General features: G+C 38.7%; 1 protein-coding gene across 1 annotated transcript; it reads left to right on the top strand.

Moving 5' to 3' along the window:
- The first annotated feature begins 251 nt into the window (after positions 1-251).
- loxa (lysyl oxidase a) lies at positions 252-10,258 on the top strand. The gene is made up of 7 exons (XM_023269989.3): positions 252-1,110; positions 2,320-2,428; positions 2,884-3,021; positions 4,614-4,770; positions 8,436-8,531; positions 9,378-9,493; positions 9,580-10,258. Exons 1-7 carry the CDS (start codon positions 474-476, stop codon positions 9,584-9,586), a joined length of 1,260 nt encoding a protein of 419 aa, XP_023125757.1. The 5' UTR covers positions 252-473; the 3' UTR covers positions 9,587-10,258.
- The last annotated feature ends 3,017 nt before the right edge of the window (positions 10,259-13,275 follow it).

Below are 13,275 nucleotides of genomic sequence, written 5' to 3'. Positions count from 1 at the left end.
GGTCATATTTTTTATATGCTTTCATGACTAAATGAGTTGGTTTTCACATGAAATTCGCGTCTGTTAACTGTATCTGTGTTTCATGCTGTCAGGACAAAACATGGATGAAGAAAAGAAGTTTCACTGCTTGTTAAACCACCATTTAAAGGGCCAGGCTGAGCAGTTATCAAACACACTTGGCTGGGCATGATCACACATCACGTATCCAGTGGTTATATGAGCAGCAGCAGCAGCAGACTTGTATAACGGAATCAGAGACTTCAAATGCTGAACTCCTCCTCCTCCTCCTCCTCCTTCTCATCATCATCATCATCATCATCATCTCACAGGACGCATCTGCAGGCTGAAGGAGCACAGCGATAATAAATCAAATAGAGATGTAGGATAGTTAAGTTAAAGTTGAGTGGAAGTCCCGGGTAGTTTTTTTAAATAATCGTTTGGTCAATTTTCAGTCTTCTTTCATTGGGTTCATAATGGGATTACGCGTAAACGGCACTGCGCGTTACGCATTGGCGTGCGTCTATTTATTTGTTTTTATCCTGCAAGCTGCACGATCACAGAGGACTCCGGGGACGCAACAGGGAAATGACCAAAGATCGGCTCTCCGGCAGACGTTACAGTGGTCGCACAACGGCAAGATCTTTAGTATTTTGAGCCACGGTTCGGAGTATCAGCCGCCGAGACGGAGAGGCGCGCAGACGGAGCAAGTGCAGTCGCGACCTGTCACCATCATCCGTGATGAGGCGAGGCATCAGGACACCCAGAGCCAGCCGGTGGTCCAGCAGCAGCAGCCGCAGCAGCAGCAGCAGCCGGTGTCCGGTCCCCGCAGCCTCCCGCCGCCGCTCCAGAGGCTCGTCAGAGGACACGAACACCGGCAGCATCACCATGAACGACCCGGGACGCAGAGGAGTCGCAGAGTCAACGACACCCAGGAGAAGCTCACCGTCAGTCCGCCTCCGCCCAGGAGAGAAGACATGATGGTCGGAGATGATCCGTACGACCCCTACAAGTCCATCGACAGTGATAATCCCTATTACAACTACTATGATGTTTACGAGAGACCGAGACCGAGACCGAGACCCGGATATGGCACCAGCTACCACCAGTACGGTAAGAGTGGAGAAAGTGTTCTTAAAGCAGCATTTAGGTCAGTCACTGGGTGGATTATACGGTTGTTATTATAGAAAACACTTTAAATCAACCAAGCAATCACTCAGTTGATCATTTAATCAATTACTATGTCCGTTTAGTCTCTTTCTGCATGTGTCTGTTCACCATCTGTTGGAGTTTCTGTTGAAAAATGGATTTTTCAGGGATTCAGTGTTCAGTCCAGTCATTTATTTGAATTAGTTTTATGCACCAGTTTTATTTATTACCCTGCTAAGGTTTTATCACTCTTATTACACTGTAAAAATGTATGAAAAAAACAAAAAAAAACCCAATCTACCCTTAGTTTAGATTTTTAAGGTTTTATTTACAGTAACTTGAAAAGTCACAGAAAAATAATATTAATATACAAGTTAACTGTCATGTTACTGAACAAAAAACACGCTTGAATAATGTTAATCAAAATGCTGTATTTTTATAAATGTTAATTCATTCTTGTGTAACGTTTGATTGTAAACTGACACTATTTTTGCTGTTTTTAAATCAGTAAAAATTTAAATATTTTACAGATATTTGCCATCATTTGACAGGAAAAAAAATGTATGTTAAGGACTGAAAATGGTGAATGTTTTTTTAACTGTTACTACTCAGATTTGTTGTAAAACTACAAATAATATCTGAGAAAATTACAGCAAAAAAGTCTTAATTGACATGACTACTAAAAAAGTATATGTTGGCCGCATCAGAAATTTGCATTAACACAAATACTGCATTGATTTTTGTATCGTGTAACTGTAAAATTACGCTTTTTTACGTCAGAATTTTTGATATTTGTCATTATTTTAAAGAAAAAAATATTTAAATTAGGCACTGAAAAATGGTAAACAATTAACAGAGGTTGCCTGTTTTGTTAAATTACACATATTTTGTAAAATCATGAAAAAAGATATTATTTACATGTTGACTGTTAAAATAATGCTGAAATTGTACATAATGTCCTCATCAAAAATGTACTGCAAATATTAATGTTCTTTTATAATGCATAACTGTAAAATTGCACTGTTTCAGTGCAGTTAAATCTGCTCAAAATGTTACTATTTTACAGATGTTTGTCGTTTTTGCACTTTTTGTTGAGTTTTTGCACTGTTGCTGCCAGTTTTTCAAAGATTATTTTTGACAGAATTTTTTTACAGTGTATGTTGTGTGTCGTAGGCCTTCCTGATCTGGTTCCAGACCCCTACTACATCCAGGCCTCTGCCTACGCCCAGAGTGTCCCGATGTACAACCTGAGATGTGCAGCTGAGGAGAACTGTTTGTCAAGGTAGACTGCTGTCAGGACTGATCCACAGGGAGAGAAAGAGGTGGAAAAAAAGCTGGGTTTGCAGCCATGTCTGAGTGTGATTCACAGAGCTCTGAGCTGTAACAACCACCTAAAGTGTTTGTGGGTGAGGGCTGCCCGGTGGAAGCCTGAGATGAGGTAAAATTAACCGAATCCTGCCGCTGATGGTGCACAGGGGTGGAGCGGTGGATTTCTGTAAAAGTTTAATCATAGTTTGCCCCGGGAGAGAAAGCCCGGATGGTAAACACATTACCGAAAACTAACCCAAACAACCACGTGCCTCCGAAAGAGTTTTCCACCCAACCATTTACACATCGGCTGCTTCCACTCGGAGAGAGTCTGGTCTACTCCAGAGGACGGGATGCAGCAGGAAAAACAATCTGAGTGACGTCTCTGTGAGTATCCACGTATGTGACCGTGTTTTTTTCTGTCTGCAGCTCAGCATACAGAGCGAATGTGAGAGAGTACGACACCCGAATGCTGCTGAGGTTTCCCCAGAGAGTCAAGAACCAGGGGACGGCCGACTTCCTCCCCAGCAGGCCACGCTACTCCTGGGAGTGGCACAGCTGTCACCAGTGAGTGTAATGCCAGAGAGACTGCCTTTGGCCTTAAAACTCTGGAGTTAGAGTTGATTTACGTTCATTTATGCAGACTTTGCTCACTCCCTTTTTCCTTGTCACATTTTGACCTGAAATGCATAATATTGACTATTTATGGCACAAACTGGGAGTCTGACTGCGTATTTTGTTGTTTTTACATTGTGTAAACCTGCCAGGAACCCAAAATACAAGTAAAAGGACACAATGAGCTGAATTATTTAAAAAATAGTATTCTAAAACTGCAATAAAGCGTATTGTTTCTCTATTTCTACACACACATACTGCTACCTATTTAGTTGGTTTCTTTTAATGTCCTCTTGGAAATTCTGTTTGTGTCTGTGGCAAAGTCGGCCACAACAGAAAAGAAATGAAAATTACAGACATTTGACAACAAAGTGCTCCATAATGACATTAACGACGAATGAAGACAACAAAAAAGCAAGTTGTGAAGTGATTTCAAACGGATTTTTTGCCCTTTTTAATTACTAAAACCTGAGTCAAAATATTGCTATTTCACAGTTTTAAGAAGTCTTTCAAAAATCGTTTTGAAGAACGCACTTTTAAAAAGTGTGTTTCTACATTAGATATAACTTTAACCTAAGTATATTTACAGGATAATAATTAAAAGATTCAGAGTGTGAATGGTTGAACCCCCTGAGGCTTTTATTTTGACATTCTCATGCAAAAATAAACCAGTTCTGGACTCAGTCTGAGTGAGAAGTTTTGGAAATCTGCATATGAATATTCATTTGATGAGAAATTGCAGACAGAAATGTTTGTAGTTCAGTTATAATACATGCAAACAATACAAATGTCCAACAAATTTCTAAGAGCTACTTTTACAGTCATATTTTGTCCTTTGCAGCCTGTACTTGTGGTCTGGCACCCCCTGTTGAACCACGGTTGTGCTACTTTTGGCAGTTTTCTGCTCTTTTTTGCAAAGATTTCGATATCAGGACGGACATCTTGAATTCATTTGTATTTTTTGGCTTTTAGAGATGTAATTTTGTCTTGTCTGATTTTCACCATCTCAGGCAGGAAACCCCTCTTTAGCCTTTCAAAAGACGAGGCGGCTGAACTTCACAAGACGTTCAAATCTGATTAATTCCCCACCACAAAGCCAGACACGGTAAAGTAGAGTTGTGTGATGAGGATAATGAGCCCCAAAAGGAGACCTGCTGGCATTTTTGTCCCCTTTGTTGAGCTCATGGAAAAGCGTCGCATTTTTTTCTCGACTCCAAAGAAACTTACCTCAGTCCATAGTTATGTTGTGAAACAAGCGGTCCACTGGGCTTTTCCCCAACATGGAGCACATCTGGCAGAGATCCAGTAAACTGTTGATGTGGACTGTATAGATTTTTTGTCAGTGTTTGGAAAGCCAAATGATGTCAGAAGCCAGACTGTTTTTTTTCTCTCTAAACCAGCTCTTTCATTTAGACGGTGGAGTGAAACCAGATTCAGGTCCATATAAGCGTGTGCATGATAAATAAAACGAACAAATGGATTCATAAAGTCTCACACTGATATGGAGTTCATTCTGCTTTGTCTCCTCTGCTGCTGATCCACAGACACTTCCACAGCATGGATGAGTTCAGCCACTACGACCTGCTGGACGCCACCAGTCAGCGGTCGGTGGCAGAAGGTCATAAAGCCAGTTTCTGCTTGGAGGACACTTCCTGTGACTACGGATACTACAGACGATTTGCCTGCACTGCACATACTCAGGTCTCAAAGCTGAAAACACACCTGCACGTGTTCTTACTGACTTTATCCGACTTAAACCTCAGTCATGCAGGTCATGGTAATCCTAGGAGCTTGAGTCAAAAGCAACTGGACTCCTCTTTTAGGTTCTTTAAGATGTTTCACTTCTCATCCAAGAGGCTTCTTCAGTTCTTATTACTGACTTTAACCCTCTGAACTTCAAAATCCACTAGCAAGTTTGAAAGACTTTCTTTAACCCTCCTATTGTCCTCATTTATGGGCACCAAAAAATATTATTTCCCTTAAAAGCTTTATTTTAAAAAAATAAAAATAAAAAAATTCCCCAAATTTGGCAAGAAAATTCTAGTAAATATTTTCAAAAAATGAGTAAAAATCTTCCAAAAAAATCCTAAAAATATCTAAAGTGATTACATATATATCAGTCAAACTTCTGTTTTCTTTAAGAACATTCACATAAAAATCAAACAAAATCCAGCGAAATTCGCTGGATTTTGGTTGATTTTTATGTGAATGTTCTTAAGAAACATTTTTGACATTTCCTTTTTCTACCAAAAAATGTTCAAAGATTTCCCAAAAACGTTGAAAATGTGGACATCAGAAGTTTCACTGTGAAAATGTGTATTTTTTTCCACATTTTCAAACTTTAAAACGGGTCAATTTTGACCCGCAGGACGACACGAGGGTTAAACAGAAAAAAAGGCCAAATGACTCATTTATCAGTCAGAAACTTCAAAAAGCGGAAAGAATGATGAGACTTTAAAGTTTCCATTGATCCAAGAACTACCGATGAGTGATGTTCCAAAAATAACATGTATCAAATCGAAACTAAAAATTGTGATAAACAGTGGTGGAGAAAAGTTTTTAGACACCCTTAAAATTTTACACAACCTCAAATGTTATCATGAAACATTTGCGGAGAAATATTTTTTTGTGTTTCAAAAGGTGTGGCTGCTGTCTTCATTCACGGGCACCAAAAAATATTTTTCCCTTGTCTGAAAAAATTTTGAAAACTTAGCAAAAAAATTCCCCAAATTTATAAAAATTTGCAAAATCTTCCGGAATAAATTTCCAAAAATCCCTTAAACGTTTCTCTTAAAAGCCTTTTTTTTTAAATCCCAAAATTTGGCAAGAAATACAAATTCAAAAAAATTTAATTAAAAAAATATATGAATATATAAATTGTAAATATTTTCAAAAAATAATAAAAATCTTCCAAAAAAAATCCTAAAAATATCTAAAGTGATTACATATATATCAGTAAAAGTTCTAAAATTTTCTTCAAGAACAAAATCCAGCGAATTTTGTTGATTTTTTTCTGAATGTTCTTAAAGAAACATTTTTTTTAACATTTCTTTTTTTTCCACCAAAAAATGTTCAAAAATTTCCCAAAAATGTTGAAAATGTGGAAGTTTTCACTGTGAAAATATATTTTTTTCCCACATTTTCAAACTTTAAAACGGGTCAATTTGACCCGCAGGACATGAGGGTTAATGACATTTCACTTGAAGACCTAAGAGTGACTCTTAATGCAATATACATGCAACTGTATGTGGTGTCCGAAAACTTTTTTCCACCACTGTATTATCAATATGACTTTATTTACATCCATCCATCCATTATCTATACACCGCTTAATCCTCATTAGGGGGCTGGAGTCTATCCCAGCTGACTTGGGGTGAAGGTTCGCCTGGACAGGTCACCAGTCTATCACAGGGCTACATATGGAGATACACACCTTTTTTAAAGTTTTTTTTTTAGCCTTTACTATGTATAGGACAGTGGAGAGAGACAGGAAACATAGGTAGAAGAGTAGGGGGCTGACATGCAGTAACTCGCCATGAGCTGGATTCCAACCCATGACCGCGGCATCAGGGACTAGAGCTCCTGTTTATGAGCTGCCTGCACAGACAGCTGAGCTTTCTGGGCACCCCGACACCTATGGACAATTAAGAGTTACCAATTAACCTCAGCATGTTTTTGGACTGTGGGAGGAAGCTTGGAGAACCCGGAGAAAGCTCACACTGCACAGGGAGAACAAGCAAACTCCATGCAGAAAGATCCCAGGTCCAGACCAGGACACGAACTGGGGATCTTCTAGCTGTGAGCCGAGCCATCATGCAGTCCACTTTATTTACATATCTCACTCTAAAATTTGCCAATAATAATTTATGCTAACCAGAATCTACAAAAAAATAAAAATGCTGCACTCTTAAACACGACTGTGAAGCTATAAGTGACTCGGCTGTGACTCTTCAGTTGAACTGCAGGCTGTGTCTGTAACAAAGGAAATTCACAGTGTAGATAGGAAGATATTGACAGTACGTAGAACCAGTTTTCAAAGTATTGGCAGCACCTTTGGGCAGAAGCAAAGATGATCTAGAAAATGCTTAGAGTTCATACGGTTAAAGCTGCTGTTATCGATATATAACTTTTAAAAATCCATTTTGGGGCACTTTTGTGTCTTTATTTCATTGTGGCGATGGATAGAAACAGCACCACCGAGCATTTCAGCTTCCCTCATCTCATTGTTGTGATTTTACTGCTCCACAGATTTACCGATTTTCAGCAAACGAGCTCTCAAAACAGGCTCTACTGTATCTAAACAGCAAGACAGATCGTGGAGCAGAAGCTATAAACAGAGTAAATATTGGACTTATACTAGTATAAATACTCCAAATGAATGGTAATTTAATGTAGCGTCTGTTGGTTGTGCAGCTGTTTCCCAACAAGTTCACCACATCTGATTTATTAAGAAATTAAATGTCAGTGTTGTGTTCATCTGCTGTTAGTGAGAACAGCAACACTGTCAGAGTAAATCTGCCTTCTAGCTCTAAATAAAATCAAGCGAACAAAGTGTATCTACCTGGCCAGAACATAATTTATTGCATTTTTAAAGCTTCAACCTTTAGAGATCTGCATTGTTGGAGAAACAGCAGCTGTATTTATACACTGCTTTGCATTGTGTGTGGATTATTTTTACAACATTTGACAAAATGAAGGCAAAAGGCTGATCTGCATACATATAGGCCCTTCAATAGGCCCTTTTCACAGCACACAATCTGATTTATTACTGTTGGAAAAGCACATGAATGGTAGCTCTGTTACCTTCAAGCATCCCAGTAAGTCTTTATAAGTTCTTTTAGTTTAGCCTCAGTTAAAATGGAGTTGTGTTCAGATCAAAATCAGTCAAATTATTGCTCCGACTTACACTTCAATGAAGCTCTTGTTTGTCAGATTTAGTCTAAAAACGAGAGTGAAACTAACTAAAAACATGTTCTGTTACTGATGCAGCTGCCTTCCAGAGAACAGCTCCAGTATTTCCTTTTGTGTGAGCCAATGGTGATGGTGATTTAATGATTTCCTGTCTCTCCTCTAAGATGATTCCACCTGTTTGAACTTCTGTGGTCAGTTGTTTAGCTCATGAATTAATTTCCCATCATATTTCTTGTTATTTTCTTGATTTTGACCAGTTGTTTTTGGTGACGTTGCACCAGAAGCCCAGTTTTTGTTCCAATTATTATTTTCATTCTTAATATTGCGTTTTAGATTGTATCAGGAAGTTTAAATCTTTAAGTGACACTTACTGTCCTGTATGTGAAAGAACTTTGCATTGCTTGATAAGAACTTTGTTTTTATGAAGTTTTGTGTGGATGCTGTCCCATGTGCAGGGCCTGAGCCCAGGATGTTATGATACCTACAACGCAGACATCGACTGCCAGTGGATTGACATTACAGATGTGAAACCTGGCAACTACATCCTCAAGGTTCGTCAGAAATACCAGACGACTTCCTCCTGAGACACAAAAACACTTTAAGAGTTGCATTTCTCTGGAATCACATCGTGTTCAGACTCTTCAGGGTTTGTGCTCTTGGTTCTTTGCCGCTTCCTTATTAGGGTCCAAGCACTGAACGATGCCTTTTTTAAAATATATTTTAAGGGGAATACACACGTATATGACAAAATGTCTCCATACAGCTTTGAAATTTGGCACACATCTGTAACACATCAAGACGCACAAAAAAAGCCTCCTGCACACATACCCAAGACCCAACAGGAAGTCAGCCATTTTGAACTGTGTGTCATATTTTGGACCATTTTGGACCAATTTTTGCACTTTTTCAAAAGCTATAAACTCAAACAAGGAAACCTCAACAGAGCTGAAATTTGGCCGGGATGTACACCAGGCATGGATGATCAAAAATCACCAAAATGCTCCACAAGAGTCTGAGGGAGTGGAAATGGTGGTCCCCAGAATTTGGACAATTCGCCATGAAACAGGAAGTGGCTATATAACTAGCCTGTACATGCTCCAATCAGCCTCAAACTTTACATGTTTGATCAGATTCCAGCCCTCATTACAACCATATGCTGAAATACAGTTACAGTGATAGCGCCACCTGGTGGAGGGACAGGAAGTGCTGCATAACTAGTCTGTACATGCTCCAATCTGCCTCAAATTTTACATGTTTGATCAGAGTCTGGCCCTCATCACATCCATAGGTCGAAATACACTCAGTTGCAGCGCCACCTGGTGGACATGTTTGGATTCACTGACCTGACCAACGCTGCTTGCAGCTTTAATTGATTCTTGTTTTCTTGTCGTCCACAGATCAGCGTAAATCCGTACTATCAGGTCCCAGAAATAGACTACAGCAACAACAACGTGCGCTGTGATGTCCGCTACACCGGCAACTATGCCTACGTGTCAGGGTGTCACATGTCTACGTAAGTGTCACGTCTGAGGCGACACATATTTCTTTAATATTTCTAATTAAATCTCATGTTTATCTCTGTTTGCATTCATTTTTCAGATATTAAGAAACAACAGTCATCCACAGCGACTTTGTGGAAATGACAACGAAGAGGACTGCATATGAAAACTGAAGATTTTGTAAGACATAAATTCACTTTGTAATTTAAATACTCCCAGTTTAGAAAAAAAACCCAAAAACAAGTAGGAACCATGTGATATTATAACGCTAGATAATGCTGAATTCTTCTTTGCTTGTGTGGAAAAACTGCTTTTTATTTCCTTACTGAAACTCATATTCTTCTCTCAACTTTTCTTTGCTATAGTTTTCATTTCTTACTTCTTAATTGTACTGTATGCTTGGATTTTGTGCCACTTGTATGACAGTTAAAGAATAAAATCAGCGAAGTTTAGGAGAGGCATGAACATATATCTGCTTCCCTCAATGTTAAAGCTGGAGTGCGGGACTTTTATGTATAAATGAACATCAAATCTGGAGATCAGAGGAGGGATTTTAGTCTTGAAAATTCATAAGTACACATCAACACTGTTTGTGTTATTACTCTCACTGCCAGAAGGGGGAGACAAAAGTTCCACACTGCAGGTTTTACATCACAATTTAAGACAGAACCAGTTGTTTAAGCAAAAATGTATTTTTCATATTTATATGCAACAGATGAAACTCTCTATGAAAAAACATTTTGATGAAACTTACTTGAATAAAACTGTGTGATATTGTATTGTTGCTTGAGACTGATTATTTTGAAGGTGCTTCTCTCTTCTTGTCTTGCTGCTGTTTCTTACATATAAATTTGTCCTATTGGTTTTTCACATCACAAACACAGAGACAAATGCCATGTGGAAAAGATTAATATGAGTTTAAAGGCAAGATGCAACCTCTGGCACTGAAAAATGAAGCCAGTTGCAGTTTCTCCAGTGTCCACTTGAGGCAGATTCCAAAGTGAGTGAGTGCAAAATAACACCAAAGAGACACAAAATTACCCCAAAGACACAAAGAAGAATTACCACAAAGCAGAGAAACACAAAACCACCCCAAAGAGACACAAAATTACCCCAAGTGGCACACAGTTACGTCAAATGAACAAAAAATGACCACAGAGATACACAACAACTACCACAAACCACTCCAAAGACAAACAAAATGACACCAAGAAGATGCAAAACAACTTCAAAAACTACCTCAGACAGACACAGAAAGAAAGAAAGAAAGAACCATAGAGATGTAAAACAAACCCCAAAACACAAAATCAGATAAAACTACATAAAAGACAAACAAAAGGGGACCAAATATGATACAAAAAGGAATAGAAAAAAATTAACCACCACAGTGCAAAATGAACAACCAAAACACAAAGGCCACAAATGCCAAACCACACTAAATGCATGCATAATCTAACTACAGAGATGTCAAACTATCAAAGGAACACAAAACCACTTCAAAATGATCCACAACAGACCTCACAAACCCGAACCACCGCGAAAGCAAACAAAAGGAAACCAAAGAGACACAAAGTGACACCAAGTGACTGAAAAACAGACAAAGATGCAAAAAGAGACAAACATTAACGCATAGACATGGGGAAAACAACAATAAAAAAACACACAAAACCACCCCCAAGACTTACGAGATTATAGGATTTTTACACGATACAAGGATGAAGAGGAGGCTTAACCTATGTCAGGTGTCTACAGGAGATAATGTTTGTCTTTTACCTATTTTTAGAAAGATATATATAAATAGATATATTTATGATAGACAGATATATTTACAATTATGATTTATCATAATTGTAAATATTTTCATTGTATCTTACATGTATAAACAGAAACGTATATTATATAAATATTTAGGAAACTGGAAATTATCAATTTATGGAAAAGATTAAACAAGTGTTTATTTACTTCTTCTCACTCCTTTTCGAATATGAACTTGAAATGGCTATGTCCTGTACTTAGCCCTACATGGTTGTGGATAGTGGCTATTCGAGAGTTTTGACGTGCACTCAACTTTAAATAAACAAATGGATTCTTAAGAGTCGAAATAATCCCAGTCACTTATCGATCTTTACCCGTAACTTAAACTTGGTCATAAATAAAACTATAAAATGCAAAGAAAGTCGAGCACAGTTGAAAACTGTGTGCTTCTGTGTTTCTGTCCAACAACACCTGAACCAAATCATACAATCAATTAAATACCTTCACTGACCCCACGTCGTCAGCCTCACGTAAAAGAAATACAGCCCCCTGGGGTCTTGGGTGAGAAATTACAAAAACAAGAGCAACATGAAATATGGCTCCTACATACCAGCCCCTAATTGCGCCTGGCAGAAGACAAAGCAATTAACAAATCTCAATTAAAGGAGCTGTAATGATACAAACCAAATTACACAACATTAACATGTATAAGAACATGATATATTTTTACATAAACCATTGTTTGAGTAGATCAAGCTGTAGCTTCACACAATAGACATATTTTCGTTACAGATCTCTCGATCACATGGTTTGGAGACGAACCACATGTACCAGACCTTTTTTATCTGGAAAAGTCTCTAGTACTCTACCAAGTACCCAAAAGCCACGTGGTGCTGTGGAATCCATCACCATGACAACATCTCCTTCTGTAGAGGATCTTTCATTGAGGTCATAGTTGTATTGGCTAGTTAACAGCTCCTCAATTCTGTCAACTGCAGTTCTGTTTGCATAAACAAGGGGGTAGATGCTCTTACCGTTACTGTTTCCTTGCATTGGACCATTTATTACCCACCCCAGTAAGGTTCTGATTGCGTAGGGTCTTTCACCTTGACTATTGATGACCTCCCAAGGCTCCATCAGCTTGGATACATTGGTGCCAATTAACAGGTCAACATCAGCGTTGATGCGTGGAAAGTTAACATTTTTCAGATAAAGTCATCTAGCCAGCTCCTCTTCACTAACTATGTTGTCTGTGGAGACAGGCATCTCTTTCTGAGAGAATACAGTAGGAAGATGGTAGAAATGTTTGCCAGACAACTCTGAAATCTCCAGGCCATTAATGATGGAACTTGTCACAGTCTTTTTGTGACCCATGGTATGGAGACGAATCTTGGCCTTTCGTCCATGTGTATTCAACTTGTGAAGAAGTTTTTCAGAACAGAAAGTACCTGTACTCCCTGGGTGCAGAAAGGCATATGTTTCAATAACCTTGTTTCCTTTTGAATTCTTCACTATAACAGGCACGATGGGAAGTATACTATTGCGGTGGCCAGCCCCTGTATGACCACATGTTGAGGAAGTCGTGCAGATTTCAGAGGACCCCTCTGGCTGCTCTGAACCCTTTTGGAAAGTTTTTTTCCCTTTGACCAATGTGCAAAACACTGGGATGCTTTTGGCTGCACAGTTTGCAAGTGATGCGTCTATCACAACTCTTACTTAAGTGTCCCGTGTTTAATCAGCCGAAACATAGTCCTTTCTCCTTTAGAAAGTCTAATGTAATCTTTTTTCCCAGTTGTTGACATTGTTCCAATACATGACCATTATGTCCACAATACAGGCACGAAGAAGTGATTGTGTGGGAAATATCTTTGCTCTGAACCTCTTCATTTTTGTGAGCAACAGTTTTACATCTGTCATTTATGGAAACTTCTGACTCAGAATTTTCATGTTAGCCGGCATGTTTAACTCCTCTAAATATCGCAGTTCCTCCATAGCATTGTAGCATTCACGAACGAAGAGTCCATATGCTTTCAGTGCTTTA

The sequence above is a fragment of the Amphiprion ocellaris genome, chromosome 17 (genome assembly GCF_022539595.1).
Source record: "Amphiprion ocellaris isolate individual 3 ecotype Okinawa chromosome 17, ASM2253959v1, whole genome shotgun sequence".
NCBI lineage: Eukaryota > Metazoa > Chordata > Actinopteri > Pomacentridae > Amphiprion > Amphiprion ocellaris.
This window is presented reverse-complemented; position numbering and strand designations above follow the sequence as displayed.

Excerpts from the sequence above, each read along its gene's own strand:
- loxa (XM_023269989.3), top strand. The coding sequence starts at position 474 with ATGGGATTACGCGTAAACGGCACTGCGCGTTACGCATTGGCGTGCGTC. Across the intron at positions 1,111-2,319 it reads CACCAGCTACCACCAGTACG|GCCTTCCTGATCTGGTTCCA; the intron begins GTAAGAGTGGAG and ends TGTGTGTCGTAG. Across the intron at positions 4,771-8,435 it reads CCTGCACTGCACATACTCAG|GGCCTGAGCCCAGGATGTTA; the intron begins GTCTCAAAGCTG and ends TCCCATGTGCAG.